The 17,538-nt window shown below is 46.9% G+C and overlaps 1 protein-coding gene across 1 annotated transcript; it reads right to left on the bottom strand.

Annotated features, from left to right (window-relative positions):
• Window positions 1-72: 72 nt before the first annotated feature.
• On the bottom strand, window positions 73-16,818 carry LOC147673648 (protein S100-A2-like). Its single transcript, XM_086947586.1, has 3 exons — window positions 16,692-16,818; window positions 3,204-3,340; window positions 73-272 (listed from the first exon to the last, which is right to left on the bottom strand). The coding sequence occupies exons 1-3, from the start codon at window positions 16,705-16,707 to the stop codon at window positions 129-131; spliced, it is 297 nt and encodes a 98-aa protein (XP_086803712.1). The 5' UTR covers window positions 16,708-16,818; the 3' UTR covers window positions 73-128.
• Between the last annotated feature and the right edge of the window lie 720 nt (window positions 16,819-17,538).

Raw genomic sequence — 17,538 nt, 5'->3', positions numbered from 1 at the left:
GAGCCATCTCAAAGAGCTATCGGAACGATAGGTGCGGCCGAGCGACAGAATGAAATGGCGCAGAGACAGAACCCATTGGTAAAAAATTTATTACAAATGCACGTCCAGCTCTTGCTGCTTTCATTACATTATTTTTTGCATCCAGATTCTCTCAGTACGCATGCGATTGAGATCATGAATATGCCATACTCTTGGAAAGTCACAACATTATCGCCATCGAGGTCCATTTTCCCGCAAATGCCTTTCAGTATATCGCCACTTTTGTCCATTTTCTGTGAACGAGAAGAAAGCATATAAAATATATTTGTGCCTTTGAGTAAACAGTAAACAATGTGCACTGTATTGAGAGAGTTCGCTTGCTTCACAGTACTAGAAGAAATACAATTAGCTGATGGTTTTATAGGTTGAAGCCTACCAGACAGAGCAGCTGTATGGTCGTGAAAAGACTTCCTCTGGCCATTATGAAAGCTTCCCTGGGAATGCATTTCACCCATTGCTTACCATTGGCTCTGCAGTTTGTAACTCACTTTTCTGGCTATCTATTTGCTGCCTTTATTTGTTTTAGGCTGCCCAGCATGTCTTAGGGACATATTTACAAGACCCTATCGCCACCACAAAGTCACTTTACCTGGCTTAACCGCACCTTGTAAATAAGGCACCCTTTCACACTGTATTTAGCGTGATGGGAGAGGGCAATGGGTGTTGTGGTGGGAGTTGCACTGCAACACCCATTCATTTTGATGGTGCCTCCTATTTACAAGGGCAGCGTAAATAGGAGGCAGCGCCAAAATTAAGACCAGGAAAAAACCTGGTCTTAAACAGGCGCTAGGAGGAGAAATGCTTTATTTCTCCTCGTTTTTGCTGTTTCCATGTGTGCTGCCTTGTGCAGCACACATAGAAACAGAAAGTTGTCTATGATTGTTTATGTGCAGGAAGACCTTCCTGCACATAAACTATCATTTTGAAAAAATGCTATTGTGCAACTTCTATGTGTGCTGCTTTAAGCAGCATACATAGAAGTATGGAAACGGCTTTTAAAGATTGTTTATGTGCAGGAAGTGACACCATCCTACACTTCCCCTGCACACAGACACCCTTGCACTGTGGTGCAAGGGTGTCTGCGTTGGCCTGTTACATTTAGCGCCGGCGCAGGGGGAAACGCAGGGCTGCACCATATTCTTGTGAATATGGTGCAGCCCTGTGTTTTGGAAGTGGCGGAGCATGTCATTAGCCTTCTAGGCTTAACGACACCCTTCGCCACTTTCATTGTAAATATGCCCCATAGTCACTCCCATAGAGCAAACCTTGTTCACCATCGCTCCTTGTATTGCTCCACAAGTCCTCGCATTTCGTGAACAGGCCTTCACATTTTGTTCTTACCTTGTCACATTTGCTGTGCGTTCAAAGAAGGAGGTCAAATGTCAGGCTCTGGCCCAGAGTGTGGAGACACCCCCACAACTGCAGGGCATCCGCCATGAGTGTGGAGACCCTTTATAAATCAGACTCCCAGGGGCTTATTTCCAAGTCCCTATCGCGACCTGAGCGTCACTTTTTTTGACGCTCCAGTGGCGTTGCGCCAATCTCCATATTTACAGGGTAGCTCTAAGCCACAACCTGGCTTAATGCCACCTTGTAAATATGTCCCTTACCGCTGCAGTCTGCTGCGGTAAAGGGGTGGGCTGAGGGTGTTGCTTTGGTATTCCACTGCAACACCCATTGCTTTTTGAAGCTGCCCCAGGTTTACAAGGGTGTGGCAGCACCAAAAACTAATGTTAGGAAATACCTGCTCTTAGGACGGCGATAAGAGGATAAACTATTAATTTCTCCCCGTTTTTTGCTCTTTCCATCTGTGCTGCACGCATAGAAAGAGCAAATCGCCTTTAAAGATTGTTTATGTGCAGGAAGGTGTCACTTCCTGCTCATAAACAATCGCACCTGCAGTGCAGGCACCCTTGCAACATGGCTCAAGGGTGCCTGTGCTTGCGCTAGGCAGCTTTTTTAGTGCCAGCGCTAGGGGAACCGTTGGGTGAGGTGTATTTTTGTAAATATGGCGCATCCCTGGGTTTCAAAAGTGTCTGAGAGCGGCATTGGCAAATTTGGCATAACACAGCGCTCCGGCATTTTCTTGGAAATATCACCCCCAGTATCTTACAAAAACAGAAGGGAAGCAGGAAATCAAGGCAGAAGAAACGCACAAAGGCCCCATCTTCTACATAAAAAGATGCAGAAGTGAATAGCCAGTAATATTTGAATGGTGTCTGGGATCAAAAGTAATCAATATAAGGAACCTTTGCAGCAGTAGCATTCACATTTTTCGGGGAGATGCCAGACTCCCCTGTGTGAACGTTATGACCATATGGGTAAAAGAAGTAATACAATTTGTTTACGTTTCTGCTGGCGTAGCTGCTTGGTGGATATACGAGCCATCAGGGAGATTGTAACAAATCCAGGGCCTTAAGCGGGATGTCAGGTGCATCCTTCAACCAAGGGTTTTTGGAGGATAGCAAGGCGCAGGGACACTGGGAAAAAGAGAAGATGGGACCCTTCAGTTCACACATGTTAGGCACAGCCCATGACTGACAGGTCTTGCAAGGAGGGCCCCAGGGCTACAGGAGGCAGGGCCGGCCTTAGGGCAGTGCGACCTGTGCAGCCGCACTGGGCGCTGACCTGTGGAGTAGGCGCAGTGACCTTAGGAGGGGCACTGTGTTTAGCAATATCTTATGATTGGATAGATGAGAGGCAGATTTGTAGATGGTAATGAGAGGATCCTAGGAGGCAGTCCTTGGGTGTTGGGGTGCCAAAAGTGATTGCCGCACCGGGCGCCACCAGCGACAAAACCGCCCTGACAGGAGGCAGGACCACCAGGCTACCTCCGTAGAAGAGTAACATCCGGGTCATAATCATGATTGGTGTCAGTACCGATCACTTGATGATTTGTGCTCAACCATCATGCACTTATGACACGTTTACAATTGCATGGCCCCTCTGCAAAGGAAATGCTTTGGGCCTCTCATTGCACAGTGGCCTTAGAGCACCAGAGATGACTTGGTCTGCGTTACTGCATGCACACGTTGGTAGGCTCATGGGGACAGCGCAGCGTGTCCTTAGGTTAGGAGGCTTTGCAAACCTAATAAGTCGCAAGCTTTCGACACTATCTATTTTAACACCCCCCTCCCCCCCCATTGCTTACGCCATTTACTTACGCAGAGTGTGGGAAACTCCGCCTTGGCCATCTTGATGAGTTCAGGCTGGCTCAGCGTGCTGCTGTCCTTATCTTCTCCTGCGTATTTATTGAACTTTTCAATCATTGTGCACATCAAAGCTTCCAGATTCATTTTGTCTGTAAAACAGAAGAGGAAACAGAGAAACCTCATCACTTTCTTCTGGTCTCTAAAGTTCAGAAGAGACAATTGATGTTAATGATGTTCAGAGGCAGTTGTTCTTAACCTTTTGGCTCCTGTGAGCCCCTACTAAATCACTGCTGCCCCTATTAGAGTCTGTGTACTGCACTTGCTTTGCCCCCACTAATCAAGATAAGGGTACCAACTTCATTTTTAACCTCCAATTTTAAACTCCTTCACATTTGCAGAGTGTTTCAATTTGAAATGTTACATTTGCTTGTGTATATATATATATATATATATATATATATATATATATAGTTTCCACACTCCGATACCGGTCAGCAACACAAAATGAGTGAAACGGACTCCTTGAAATATCTGCCAAAAGCAGGTATTTATTGGAACATTATATAAAGTGCAAAGCCGTGTCTACCAAACGCGTTTCGGCGGTCCCTGCCGCCTTGCTCGCTGGCAATTAGTGTTCGTGTTAACGTTACATTTAAAATCACCTTCCACCAATCACATGAGATCACATTGTTTGCTGTGGGTATCAACAAAGGACTACATTTTCAAACGATGATAATGGAAAACAGACTATTTTTCCTCACCTAGCATATATTGTATGCCCATTACGGTGCAACGTTTAAAACAATTCAACAAATGTTGCATATATCAAGCTCAATATATAGTACAAATACATATATATTAAAATTATTGAAATAGCGAAACTGTGCAACATGGTTAATAACTGCTTAAATGCAATATATGTCATCGATATTTTTGTTTAGAATATCTGTTTTTTCTGAGATCTCATGAACATTGTTAATTTGTGTGCAAGAAAAAAGTGCTAGTTTAAAGTGCAAAGTGAAAAGAATTTTGAGGGAATTAGGCAGCAATAATTCTCGACGTGACGAAGAGAATACATAATATCTGTGCAAATACAGCAATCATCGAGAATCTAATATACATAGTCGTAAATAACAAAGAGAAACAGTTCAGTAAGTTAATTTAACTATATACACAATACATCATCTCACGGACATCGATATAGATGAAGTAGGATTAGATACATGTATATAACTTAAGTAGTTCATGAAATGCGAATCAATAAATACTATCAGCAATACAAATATTCCAGTATCCTTTTATCTACAATTGGATTATATTATGCGTAGTTGTATGACCTAATGAATTTGATATTTTACCTTAATGCCCAAATACACAATAAATATACATAAAAAATGTTAAAAATGTATAAATATGTATAAATATTATTTAAAAGGAGAATCACCTAAAACAATAAATTAATATATGTCTATAGGAGGCCCAATTAAATATGTTATGTAGACCAAACGAGAAAGTAACCAAGCTATTTATTATAGATAGTGATAAAGATCTTCACAAGTGTTGAGCCCTCTTGGGGTCTTAGTGTCCAGCTCTAGAATATATTTAGTTTCTAGTTGGCGCAATTTCTTATCTCTATCACCCCCTCTTTTGTTGGGTGGTATGCTGTCTATGACAAAATACTTCAAAACTTCTAGATTATTGTCATGATCATTTTTGACATGCCTAGCCACGGGGTATGTGGGGTCGGAATTGACCGTAGCCCTCAGGTGTTGCAGTATTCTAGCATGTGCCTGTAATTTCGTGCTGCCTACGTAGGTCAATCCACAAATGCATTTAAGGATATACACTGCGTACTCTGTTTTACAGGTGTAATGCCCCTTAATTTGAATAGGGATATCAGAGAATGCGCTAGTGTATGAAGGGGTATTGACACCAAACTTGCAGGCCCTACAGGAACTGCATTTAAAAAATCCTTTCTTGGTGGGAAACCAACTTTTTTTGAAAAATTATTCTGGGCTGTATTTAACAAGGTCACTTCTCATTGAGTAGGCCTTCCTAAATGTGAAATTGGGTCTAGATGTGTAAACCTCGTTGAGGACAACATCTGTTTGGATTATAGGCCATTGTTGATTAATTATTTTTTTGATGGTCTGGGATTGTCTGCTGAACGTGGTGATAAATCTGCATGACTTTTTGGTGGTTTCTGTGTTTGTCATGATAATTTCCGTATCTGTGTCAAGATTGATAGTGACATCAGGTTTATATATATATATATCATCATAGAGTTTAGCCCTCGAAGGAAGAAGCCACAAGATCGGTAAAATTTGCTTCCATTTCATTTAGGAATCAACTGCAACAGGAGACGCAGAGAAAACAGTCATCATCTGTTCTTTTCAGCCAAATCGGTTTCGGGAATCCTATCCCTTTCTCAATGGCATCTGCTGGCAATGATGATGCAGCATGCACTGTAATTTAAAGCGCCTGCCTCCAAGGACGTGGTCACATGAAATGGCCTTCTGGATCTTGTAGTGCATGAACCAATTGTCTCGAGTGAGTTCATCATTGAAGCAGTAAATAACTAAGTGATTAAAACCCCTGTGGGCTGGTGAAAATGTTGCGCTGGGTGTCATATTGTCTGTGGTCAGCTGCTCCTGGACACCAATCTCCCATATATTGATATCGCCTTTGGGCGCCATCACGGGTCCGCAGCAAGCGGCAGGCTTTCTTCCGCGGCTGGGCTACAGCCACAAACATACCATCATAGAGTTTAGCCCTCGAAGGAAGAAGCTACAAGATCGGTAAAATTTGCATCCATTTCATTTAGATATCAACTGCAACAGGAGACGCAGAGAAAACAGTCACCATCTGTTCTTTTCAGCCTAGCCTTGTCTAGCCTGACAGAAAACAAGTGTGTTTAGAGTCATTTTCATGCTCAAAATTGGCCAAAATACAAGCTTCTGATTAGGAAGAAAAGTCTATAAAAATTGCAATTGTGTTCAATGTGAGTCCTTATAAAGGGGTTATTCAACATGAGGTGTGGATACAATAGACATTTTAAATATTTTTGTACAGTCCAAAAACTAAATTTTCTGATGAAAAACGATGACCCCTGACCTATCAACTTTCTCCAGATGTTCAGGAATGGTGATTTTGTAATGTTTAATCTTTTGACTATAAATGACTATTGCAAGTGAATTATCACTTTTTGAACTAAAATAAGTGTGTTTAGAGTCATTTTCATTCTCGAAATTGGCTAAAATACAAGCTTCTGAGTAGGTGGAAAAGTCTGTAAAATGTACATTTTGGTCACTGTGAGCCCATAAAAAGTGGTTATTCAACATGAGACGCGATACAATTGAGATTTTGAATAATTTCTGTACAATCCAAAAATCTATTTTCTGATGAAAAAAAGATGACTCTGGCCTCAGGAACTTTCTCCAGATGGTCAGTAATAGTGATTTTCTTGATTGTTTAATCTTTTGACTGTAAGTGACTGTTTGATGTGAATTATCACTTTGGAACGAAAATAAGTGTATTTAGAGTCATTTTCATGGCCGAAATCGAGCAAAATACAAGCTGTGACAGAGAAAGAGAACTCAAAATTGAGGGGAAAATTTTGGAAAGATGTAGTGAGAACATTTTTAAAACTGCAGCATTTTTAATAAACGTATACTGCTTGATTTTTTTATCATGTTATTGTCACAGTTATCTAGAAAAACAAAATTACTCCAAATTGCCCTGAAGTTAGAACGTATATTCCTAAACTGTAGCACACATAGCATGTGCACTGTGTAAGTGTCGTAGACATGACAGGAAGGGTGGAACGGGGGTTGCTGCAGTAACTGGGTGTGTGTGTGAGCACGCTTCAGGCAGAGATTTCATTTGAAGTTGTGTTTTCAGGGTAAAATAAAAAAACTATGAAAACCATGGCGATGAACTGCTTTATTTTTCAACAATATTAAAGTTTACCGGAATTGTTTAACTTTATAACCATTGCCTCATTTCTTAATCCTTCTCTCTGTGTGGCACAGGACCATTCAATGCAAAGGAGGACCGAGTTGTTTCAGTTCTTCTGTTTTCTATTGCTGCTCTTAACCCCTAGTAGGTATAGCATTGGGGACTGCACTTATTTTTGCACCAGGAAGGTGTGGGGAAGAAATCCATGAATCATTGCATTGCAAAACCGACTATTTCAGAAACTTTCAGGTAGCCATATGTATTCCAAATTTTGGGTTTTAGAATTTTGGTTAGGCACGCAGCAATGCAGAGTTCCGTTTTGTCAGTCTTAGTTTTGATGCAGCCCTCGGATTGGTCAATCAATGCTCTGAATCATCATATTGAACTCTGATTGTTCAATGTAGAGTTCATATTTGTGACTGAGGCCTATAGTTACTCATTCTAATTGATCTTTCAAAGTATTGATTGGAGCTTCAGAGTTCCAGATAATGATTCACATTTTTAGATCTTGCCTAGGCAGCACACATGCGATGCTCTAGGTGATGACCTATAGAAATTGGTCAGCTCTTTTCTCATGATTGTGCTGGCATCCACCTTGCGGGAGCGAGCAGCGGCACATGCGCTAATTGAAAACAGATGGCCTGCGTGCCGCTGCTCGCTCCCGCAAGGTGGATGCCAGCATAAGCACTTGTGCTTGAAAAGAGCAGCAGCAGCACAGCCTGCGCGCCTCTCCTTGCTTCACCGCACTCAGCTCTAGTCCTCGCCGGGCTCGCGCTGCCCCTCGCTCCCGTCACCTAGGACACAGCCTCCCTCCTCCTCTCGCCATTCACGGAGTCTGAGATCTGCCACTGAATGCATGCAGCTCTCCTCTTGCCGCCAGACCTGCTCGCACTCGCACACTCTGCTCACTCAGCTCCGACTCCGCTAGCTTCCGCTGCTGCTTGGCAACGAAACTGGTGCTCATGTAAAGCGCTCTGATACTTAAAGCTTTGGATTGGTTGTTGCAGCAGGTTTATGCTATCAGTGAGAAATAGTGTTACGCTTCCCAATCAGTGCGCTTTCCACTAGCGTCACTCTGTAGGTTTGTAAACACTAAAGTGAGCCTCATGCTCTTGATGTCTCAAGGCCAAGCACCCTGAACTCTTTACTGAAGATCCATCCACAGCTCTTTTGTATTGAAAACTCATTATCCGGAAATAACTATGAAAAATATTTGTATGAATAAAAATACTTAATTAATATAAATACATTTCATTTACAAGTAATATACTGCCTCAATCCGTTTCTTAAAAGCTTGCTATATGGACAGTGACACCTGTTTTTATTTTGCAAACCATTCATAATGGCTTGGATACAAAGCATTATCTATATTTAGTATTCTAAAACAATATACCTTACTTTCCTATTGGGGGAGTTCCTTTAAAAAGACATGATGATTATTGGTGTTTTATAATCCATAAATAAATATTCTATACTTCAAAAAATCATCTGGTCTGCATGAAACGAAACCTTGGGAAAAAAGCAGGTTTCTGACACTCTTCTGTCTTGTCAGTACCTTCCAATATCTCAGAGACTACTGAAAGATGAATCTCATTTCAGCTCCTAAAACAAGCATTGGCATAGCCAATAGGCCTGGCCTTGTGGGACCTTATAAGTGTTTAGCCATGCAACAGTTGATGTTGTTGCACCAAGGATATTGTGCTGCATAACTGAATACTTATAAGGTCCCAAAGGCGAGACCTATTGGCTATGCCAATGCTTGTTGAGTTTTCATTCTGATCACCCATTATTGATTCCGAGATCAGATTGAAAGTCCTATTTGCAAATTCAACGCTCTGATGGTTCACTCAGCGTTCTTCTGACTGGTCACTCTCAATTCTGAGTGGCCATTTAGAGTAACAAATCTTTCAAAATGTTCCTTGTCTATTCAGATCTCCAGATTGCTCTTTCAGGGTTCCTTTCGCTTAAACCTAGTACAGCTTACTACATACCATGTGGATATTCAGCACTTTTGTTGTTAATGAAGAGTTTCTGCCCCTCAATCACAATTTTTAATGTCCATTACAGGTTCAAGGGACGCCAGTGCGGCACTGCTTGGTGAAACATCTTGATCCCTAGAATCTTTGCTTCAATGCTCACCCATAGAACAGTCTCATGACAGAACAGAGCAAATACAAAGAAAGTACCATCGCACCCTGAAGTTTCTTCCTTTAATTCCCCCCATGACCACATGAAGACCTGCTTCATTGAGAGAGGCATCGAAAACTGAGAAAGTGTACGCGTTGGCATCTCGAAGAGTAAAAGAAACTTCTTGAAACTCACAGAAAGTTGGAAGGCACTGTGGGAGGTTCCTCTGCCAAGAGAAACCACTTTGTGTCTGGATTCTTGGCAAGAAGACACAACTTCCTGGCATATTTGCTGGCTGGGTTGGCAAAGGGCCATAGTCTCCACACCCTGCTCTAGCAGCAAAAAAGATCTACTTTCTTAATGTCCACTTGTATGCCTTGCCACTGTTTGCTTCCCAAAGGACAAATGTGCAAAGCCGAACATGACCAAAGACTAGAAATTATTTATGTAACCGTCTTTGACATATAGAACTACGTTTACTGTGTTGCATATGATGCATTTGGTTACTTCGGCAGGATTCATGTGCTCGGCTCTGGGTCTCCAACTTGCCAAGTGTGGCACTCAACAACAGAGTTCTAGGCACTGTGCAATTCTGGAGAGGCCATTGTGTCTCTTGAAGCATCATCCCACTTGCCCACTAAACGTTTTGCAAAATCCAAGACAAAACAAGCATTGACAAGAGCAAAAAACTGGCCACCAACCTAGACCTATTGGCCTTACCACTGCTTGTTTGTGTTATCTATATGATCCAGTCTCCATAGAGTAAGGGGGCCCTGATAAGTCATTGGCGTGTCTTGATAGGTTCTGAAACTTACATAATAATGGTAATTTCTGTATGTGATGTTAGAGGGTAGAAGTGTATTTGATTACACATACCCGTGAGGCATGAATGATTGATGGCTGCTGGCCTATCAATAATGGGGTGCACCGTGCAAGTTCCTGCGTTCAGGGGCCTGATCTCTGCAAATACTACGAGCACCTTGTCAATGGGAGGGGGTTGCATATTTTGGGGTTGGTCGCTCAACAGTGAAGAGGGGTTTCTGGGACTTGAGCACAGAAGCAGGACAGCTGCCAGTAGGAAAGCACTCAACCTCTGAAGCTGTTTTGTGGCAGAAAGTGGAAACCATGCCTGCAAGGGATCTATCGCATGAGCAGCAGGCAGACATGACCCCAGTGAGTATGGTTGTAGCTTGATTGCCCTCGTCTGTGTACGCGGGCTTGGGCCCATTGATGGTGTTCGGATCTTGGTGCTTTCACTGTGTGAAGACATTAGGACTCCTGGGGGTGCTAAGCAGCTAAAGGCATAAGGAGTGTATTAGGATCCGGGTGCATGGACGGACAATGTGAGGCGCTAGGGGCACAGCATGAGAAGTGTGGGGGTCGTGGAGAGATACTGTGAGGGGCACAACAGAACTCAAGAGGTTTGGGGGAGCTCTTGAAGAGGTACTGTGCTGTGGTGGTGCTTATGGAGAGATACTGTGAGGGACACAAAGAGGCAGCGTGAGGAGTTCGAGTATAAATATAGACGGATTGAGGCGCTTGGGGCTCATGGACAGGCATTGTGAGGAGCTTGGGTCCCCTGGGCAGACATTGTGAGGAGCTTGGGACTCCTGAGCTGACATTATGAGGAGCTTGGGACCCCTGCGCCGACATTTGGAGTTGCTTGGGTCCCCTGGGCAGACATTGTGAGGAGCTTGGGTCCCCTGGGCAGACATTGTGAGGAGCTTGGGTCCCCTGGGCAGACATTGTGAGGAGCTTGGGTTCCCTGGGCAGACATTGTGAGGAGCTTGGGTCCCCTGGGCAGACATTGTGAGGAGCTTGGGACCCCTGCGCAGACATTTGGAGGAGCTAGGGACCCCTGGGCAGACATTGTGAGGAGCTTGGGTCCCCTGGGCAGACATTGTGAGGAGTTTGAGACCCCTGGGCAGACACTGTGAGGAGCTTTGGACTCATGGGCAGACATTGTGAGGAGCTTACGACTCATGGGCAGACCTTGTGAGTAGCTTGTGACCCCTGGGCAGACATTGTGAGGAGCTTGGGACCCCTGGGCAGACATTGTGAGGAGCTTGTGACCCCTGGGCAGACATTGTGAGGAGCTTGAGACCCCTGGGCAGACATTGTGAGGAGCTTGGGACCCCTGCGCAGACACTGGGAGGAGCTAGGGACACCTGGGCAGACGTTGTGAGGAGCTTGAGACCCCTGGGCAGACATTGTGAGGAGCTTGGGACCCCTGGGCAGACATTGGGAGGAGCTTGGGACCCCTGCGCAGACATTGTGAGGAGCTTGTGACCCCTGGGCAGACACTGTGAGGAGCTTGGGACCCCTGGACAGATACTGTGAGGAGCTTGGGACCCCTGTGCAGACATTGTGAGGAGCTCGGGGCCCCTGCACAGACACTGTGAGGAGCTTGTGACCCCTGGGCAGACATTGTGAGGAGATTGAGACCCCTGGGCAGACATTGTGAGGAGCATGGGACCCCCGCGCAGACATTGTGAGGAGCTTGGGACCCCTGCGCAGAGGCTGTGAGGAGCTTACGACTCATGGGCAGACATTGTGCGGAGCTTGGGTCCCCTGCGCAGACATTGTGAGGAGTCCGGGATACCTTAGCTTGCATGGTGAGGGGCTCGCACTGCTATAAGTACTTTCATCTCCAGGCCCCTCCCTCCCAGATGCTAAAACCATACCGCTCACACGGCGCGCCAGAGGAGCACCGTGCGATGTGCCTCGCCTTCTCCAACCTTCGCCAGGTTTATTTATTTAGTGCATTTTTATAAAGCGTGGACTTTACCCGAAGGTGTCAGAGCGCTGTACAATAGAACCAGTTATCTTACATGAGTGTTGCACAGCCCTCTGGTACTCCCCAGTAAAGTAACCAATCCTAATAACAAGCATTAGAAATGCAATAGGTCTCGCAGCATTAGAGTTAGTGCTTTTAGAATTGTTTATGGGTTTTTTTGTAAATCTTTAGCATGAGGTTGAGGGTGAGTGAGGGTGAGGGGTTGAGGGTGGGTGAGGGGTTGAGGGTGAGTGAGGTGAGGGGTTGAGGGTGAGTGAGGGTGAGTGAGGGTGAGGGGTTGAGGGTGGGTGAGGGTGAGTGAGGATGAGTGAGAGTGAGGGTGAGTGAGGGTGAGGGTGAGTGAGGTTGAGGGTGAGTGAGGGTGAGTGGTTGAGGGTGAGTGAGGGTGAGGCCGAGGTGTTGAGGGTGAGGGTGAGTGAGGGTGAGTGAGGGGTTGAGGGTGAGGGGTTGAGGGTGGGTGAGGGGTTGAGGGTGAGTGAGGGTGAGGGGTTGAGGGTGAGTGAGGGTGAGGGTGAGTGAGGGTGAGTGAGGGTGAGTGAGGGTGAGGGTGAGTGAGGGTGAGTGAGGGTGAGTGAGGGTGGGTGAGTGTGAGGGGTTGAGGGTGAGTGAGGGGTTGAGGGTGAGGGTGAGTGAGGGTGAGTGAGGGGTTGAGGGTGAGTGAGGGGTTGAGGGTGAGTGAGGGTGAGTGAGGGGTTGAGGGTGAGTGAGGGTGAGGGGTTGAGGGTGAGTGAGGGTGAGGGGTTGAGGGTGGGTGAGGGGTTGAGGGTGGGTGAGGGGTTGAGGGTGAGTGAGGGTGAGGGTGAGTGAGGGGGAGTGAGGGGTTGAGGGTGAGGGTGAGTGAGGGTGAGGGTGAGTGAGGGGTTGAGGGTGAGTGAGGGTGAGTGAGGGGTTGAGGGTGAGTGAGGGTGAGTGAGGGGTTGAGGGTGAGTGAGGGTGAGGGGTTGAGGGTGGGTGAGGAGTTGAGGGTGAGTGAGGGGTTGAGGGTGAGTGAGGGGTTGAGGGTGAGTGAGGGGTTGAGGGTGGGTGAGGGGTTGAGGGTGGGTGAGGGTGAGGGGTTGAGGGTGAGTGAGGGTGAGGGTGAGTGAGGGTGAGTGAGGGGTTGAGGGTGAGGGTGAGTGAGGGTGAGTGAGGGTGAGTGAGGGTGAGTGAGGGGTTGAGGGTGAGTGAGGGTGAGTGAGGGGTTGAGGGTGAGTGAGGGTGAGGGGTTGAGGGTGGGTGAGGGGTTGGGGGTGAGTGAGGGTGAGTGAGGGGTTGAGGGTGAGTGAGGGTGAGGGGTTGAGGGTGAGTGAGGGTGAGGGGTTGAGGGTGGGTGAGGGGTTGAGGGTGGGTGAGGGGTTGAGGGTGAGTGAGGGTGAGGGTGAGTGAGGGTGAGTGAGGGGTTGAGGGTGAGGGTGAGTGAGGGTGAGTGAGGGGTTGAGGGTGAGTGAGGGGTTGAGGGTGAGTGAGGGTGAGTGAGGGGTTGAGGGTGAGTGAGGGTGAGGGGTTGAGGGTGGGTGAGGAGTTGAGGGTGAGTGAGGGTGAGTGAGGGGTTGAGGGTGAGTGAGGGTGAGTGAGGGGTTGAGGGTGAGTGAGGGGTTGAGGGTGAGTGAGGGTGAGGGGTTGAGGGTGGGTGGGGGTTGAGGGTGGGTGAGGGTGAGGGGTTGAGGGTGAGTGAGGGTGAGGGTGAGTGAGGGTGAGTGAGGGGTTGAGGGTGAGGGTGAGTGAGGGTGAGGGTGAGTGAGGATGAGTGAGGGTGAGTGAGGGGTTGAGGGTGAGTGAGGGTGAGTGAGGGGTTGAGGGTGAGTGAGGGTGAGTGAGGGGTTGAGGGTGAGTGAGGGTGAGTGAGGGGTTGAGGGTGAGTGAGGGTGAGGGGTTGAGGGTGGGTGAGGGGTTGAGGGTGGGTGAGGGTGAGGGGTTGAGGGTGAGTGAGTGTGAGTGAGTGTGAGTGAGGGTGAGTGAGGGGTTGAGGGTGAGTGAGGGGTTGAGGGTGAGTGAGGGGTTGAGGGTGAGTGAGGGTGAGTGAGGGGTTGAGGGTGAGTGAGGTTGAGGGTGGGTGAGGGGTTGAGGGTGGGTGAGGGTGAGGGGTTGAGGGTGAGTGAGGGTGAGGGTGAGTGAGGGTGAGTGAGGGGTTGAGGGTGAGGGTGAGTGAGGGTGAGTGAGGGTGAGTGAGGGTGAGTGAGGGTGAGTGAGGGTGAGTGAGGGTGAGTGAGGGTGGTGAGGGGTGAGGGGTTGAGGGTGAGTGAGGGTGAGTGAGGGGTTGAGGGTGAGTGAGGGTGAGGGGTTGAGGGTGGGTGAGGGGTTGAGGGTGGGTGAGGGGTTGAGGGTAAAATTACGTTTCATTGGTCACTGATTCTTATAATTCTTATGTGGCAACTCCTGGAGAACATCAGCCAATGGTGCATTTGAATATAAGCGTTAGTAGAAAAAAAATGGTGGAAATGGTTCTACAGTCTATCTTACATCAGCGTGCATTTGGGACTGGAAGCACATTAAGCTGACCTGTGTTTGGCACTCCTGTTACCACGGTTACTCTCTGGTGAGAACAGTGACCCAAACCTTGTAATGAGGGAATAAAAGGTGTAAAAACATTGCTTTTTCCTCGATTGTTAAATTTAGGTGAAATAACACTTTGAGCACACAGCGCAAATATAATGCGCATCTGTATAATTTGTCACCCACTTGAGCGCTAAATGATCCAGCAAATTTATGGGTTTTGGCACCGTACAGGAAACGGAGTTCATTTGTATTGCAAAAGCAGTTCCAACACAGATGATTTGAATGGAAACAAAAAAGCCACACACACCTTTTTCTCTCAGCAGTGTACTAAGGCACCTCTGTGTTATTCTTGTGTGTTGCACAAGTTACTTCTTACATCCTCGTTGTTAAGGGCATTAACAGGCAAAATGCGGTAACTGTGGTAGCGTAAATAGGAATAAAATGGGAAAAAATATTCTGGTGTGTTTACGGAGCGGCTCCAAATGCTTAAACTGAAAAGGAAATTCAAGCACACCGTGTTAATTATCTCAATAAGGGCGTTGATTTAGTTATGAGACAATTCCTGGCACAGTGGGTTTAAATTCACCCAAGGGCGGGATTCGGTACAATGCTCGCCATGCCTTCTTGTGAAAGAGGAAAAACTCAGCAGTTATAAGTAAGAACATTAACTAATTGCACGGAGAAACAAGCGCTGGCAAAGTTCCTTGCCGAAAACGTGCAGGAGCAGTGTACTAAGGCACCTCTGTGTTATTCTTGTGTGTTGCACAAGTTACTTCTTACATCCTCGTTGTTAAGGGCATTAACAGGCAAAATGCGGTAACTGTGGTAGCGTAAATAGGAATAAAATGGGAAAAAATATTCTGGTGTGTTTACGGAGCGGCTCCAAATGCTTAAACTGAAAAGGAAATTCAAGCACACCGTGTTAATTATCTCAATAAGGGCGTTGATTTAGTTATGAGACAATTCCTGGCACAGTGGGTTTAAATTCACCCAAGGGCGGGATTCGGTACAATGCTCGCCATGCCTTCTTGTGAAAGAGGAAAAACTCAGCAGTTATAAGTAAGAACATTAATTAATTGCACGGAGAAACAAGCGCTGGCAAAGTTCCTTGCCGAAAACGTGCAGGCGAGGTGCGACACGGCAGGACGGAAGGAAGAGAGGGGAGGGGGAGGAGAAATGCGACACGGCGGGAGGGGGCGGGCAGGGGAGGGGGCGGAGAGGGGAGAGGTGCGACACGACGGAAGGAAGAGAGGGGAGGGGGAGGAGAAATGCGACACGGCGGGAGGGGGCGGAGGGGTAAACAAAGACGGACGTGCACGCGCCCGTGACTTTTAAGGTCAATGCGCATGCGCATAAGCTTAATGCGCATGCGCATTGACCTTAAAACTCACGGGCACTGCAAGGAATCGCCACGATTCCTTGCAGTGCAGATAAAGTGTGGATAACTCGCAATAGTCTCGCTTTGCTCGATGCGCATGCGCATCGACAACAGGCGAGACCTAAAAACCATTCTAATCTAGACCTCGTCGGTCGCGCGGCCAGCGGCGCTCTGCCAACAGCTGCCACGCCCTAAACATTTCCACTGCAGCGACGAGGAGCAGCCTTCGTCCCCCACCCCAGGAGCGCACCCAGCACACATTGATCAAAGAGGAAACTTGTGGTTTCTTTCAAAGGGCGTGCGTTTTCTGGCTCTTTTATGCTATTTTTGAGCAGGATAACTGTTCCCAATTACCGATGTTAAAATTACCAAAAACCACGGGAAAGCGTTCATGGACCTCAAACGCGCACTTGGCAACTAAAACCCACTTGAATTTAAACCCACAACTTTCACGCGAATCTCTTCTTTGTGCACTTGACCTTCTGGGCGCTAGTCACACTTTCACCGGCAAATGTTTACCCCGATATGTAAGTCTTTTACGGTAACTCTAGATTAATTTCCGCTGACAGACTATTCCAAACCTATCATAACATAATGCAGACGCTCCGCCCAAGAGCTCTGTCAACCTTGCAGCTTTTAGAAGGCACCACAGACCCCCGACAAGCGCCATGGAAAGAAACCTTAGCCCTGGAACGCGTCGCCGTAACCCAGAGGTGGTACCCATCAGGGAACTCATCGCAGCAGCAGATAAACGATGGAAACTTACCGCACTGAGAAGCCATCGCTGCAGGAAGCTGTCTGTATTGAGAGGGATGCGTGTGAGTGAGCGTGTTATGGGAGGGAGGCAGCGCTTTTATACTTTCCACAAAGCCAACCCCCTCAGTGACCGTCCAACCCGCTGAAATGCATTTTTGTTTGTTTCATACACTTGGCATGATCTTTTAATCCGCCCCCTCCCTATGCCAGAGGCTCTGTGCTCCGTTGACGTGCTGGCTACATTTCAGCAGCAGGGGTGAACGGTATGTATCCCTGCTGTTGGCAAGGATTCGGGTTCCTCCGTGATTCTGAGTTTGTGTTTAATATAGCGCCTACATGGTACTCTCTCTTCATTTACTGAGGGCGAAGCACTCTTGTAAAGGGCGCCGTGGGCGCTGAATCTGCCAGGACGCGCCCCCTCCCTCGAACGAACCTCTCACCCTCATCTCTGCGAGAAAGTGTGTGATGGGAAAAAACAGACTATTTCTGCAAGAGTTTGAGAAGAATCCACATGTGTTTAAGATGTTTGCAAACAAAATAAAAACAAAAAAAAGGATTTTAATCACCCCTGTCATGTTTCCAGCGCTCTAATTGGGCAGGCACTGTCGGGTACTAAGTACCTGCACTTGTTTCATTTGGAGGGACAGTGCAGGCACTTCTCTACACTGCTCCAATGCTTTTAATGGGAGAGTACCGGCACTTCTCAGGAACAAGGAGTACATGCACGTTTGTGTTTCCATTGCAAGCACTGGATATTTCTGGTGTTACACACATGAACATCTTTCTTAGGTCTGACTGGAGGGGGCAGTTGTCACTTGACCTGGTGTGATCAAACAACAAGCATTTACAATGCAATA

The sequence above is a fragment of the Lissotriton vulgaris genome, chromosome 12 (genome assembly GCF_964263255.1).
Source record: "Lissotriton vulgaris chromosome 12, aLisVul1.2, whole genome shotgun sequence".
Taxonomy (NCBI): domain Eukaryota; kingdom Metazoa; phylum Chordata; class Amphibia; order Caudata; family Salamandridae; genus Lissotriton; species Lissotriton vulgaris.
This window is presented reverse-complemented; position numbering and strand designations above follow the sequence as displayed.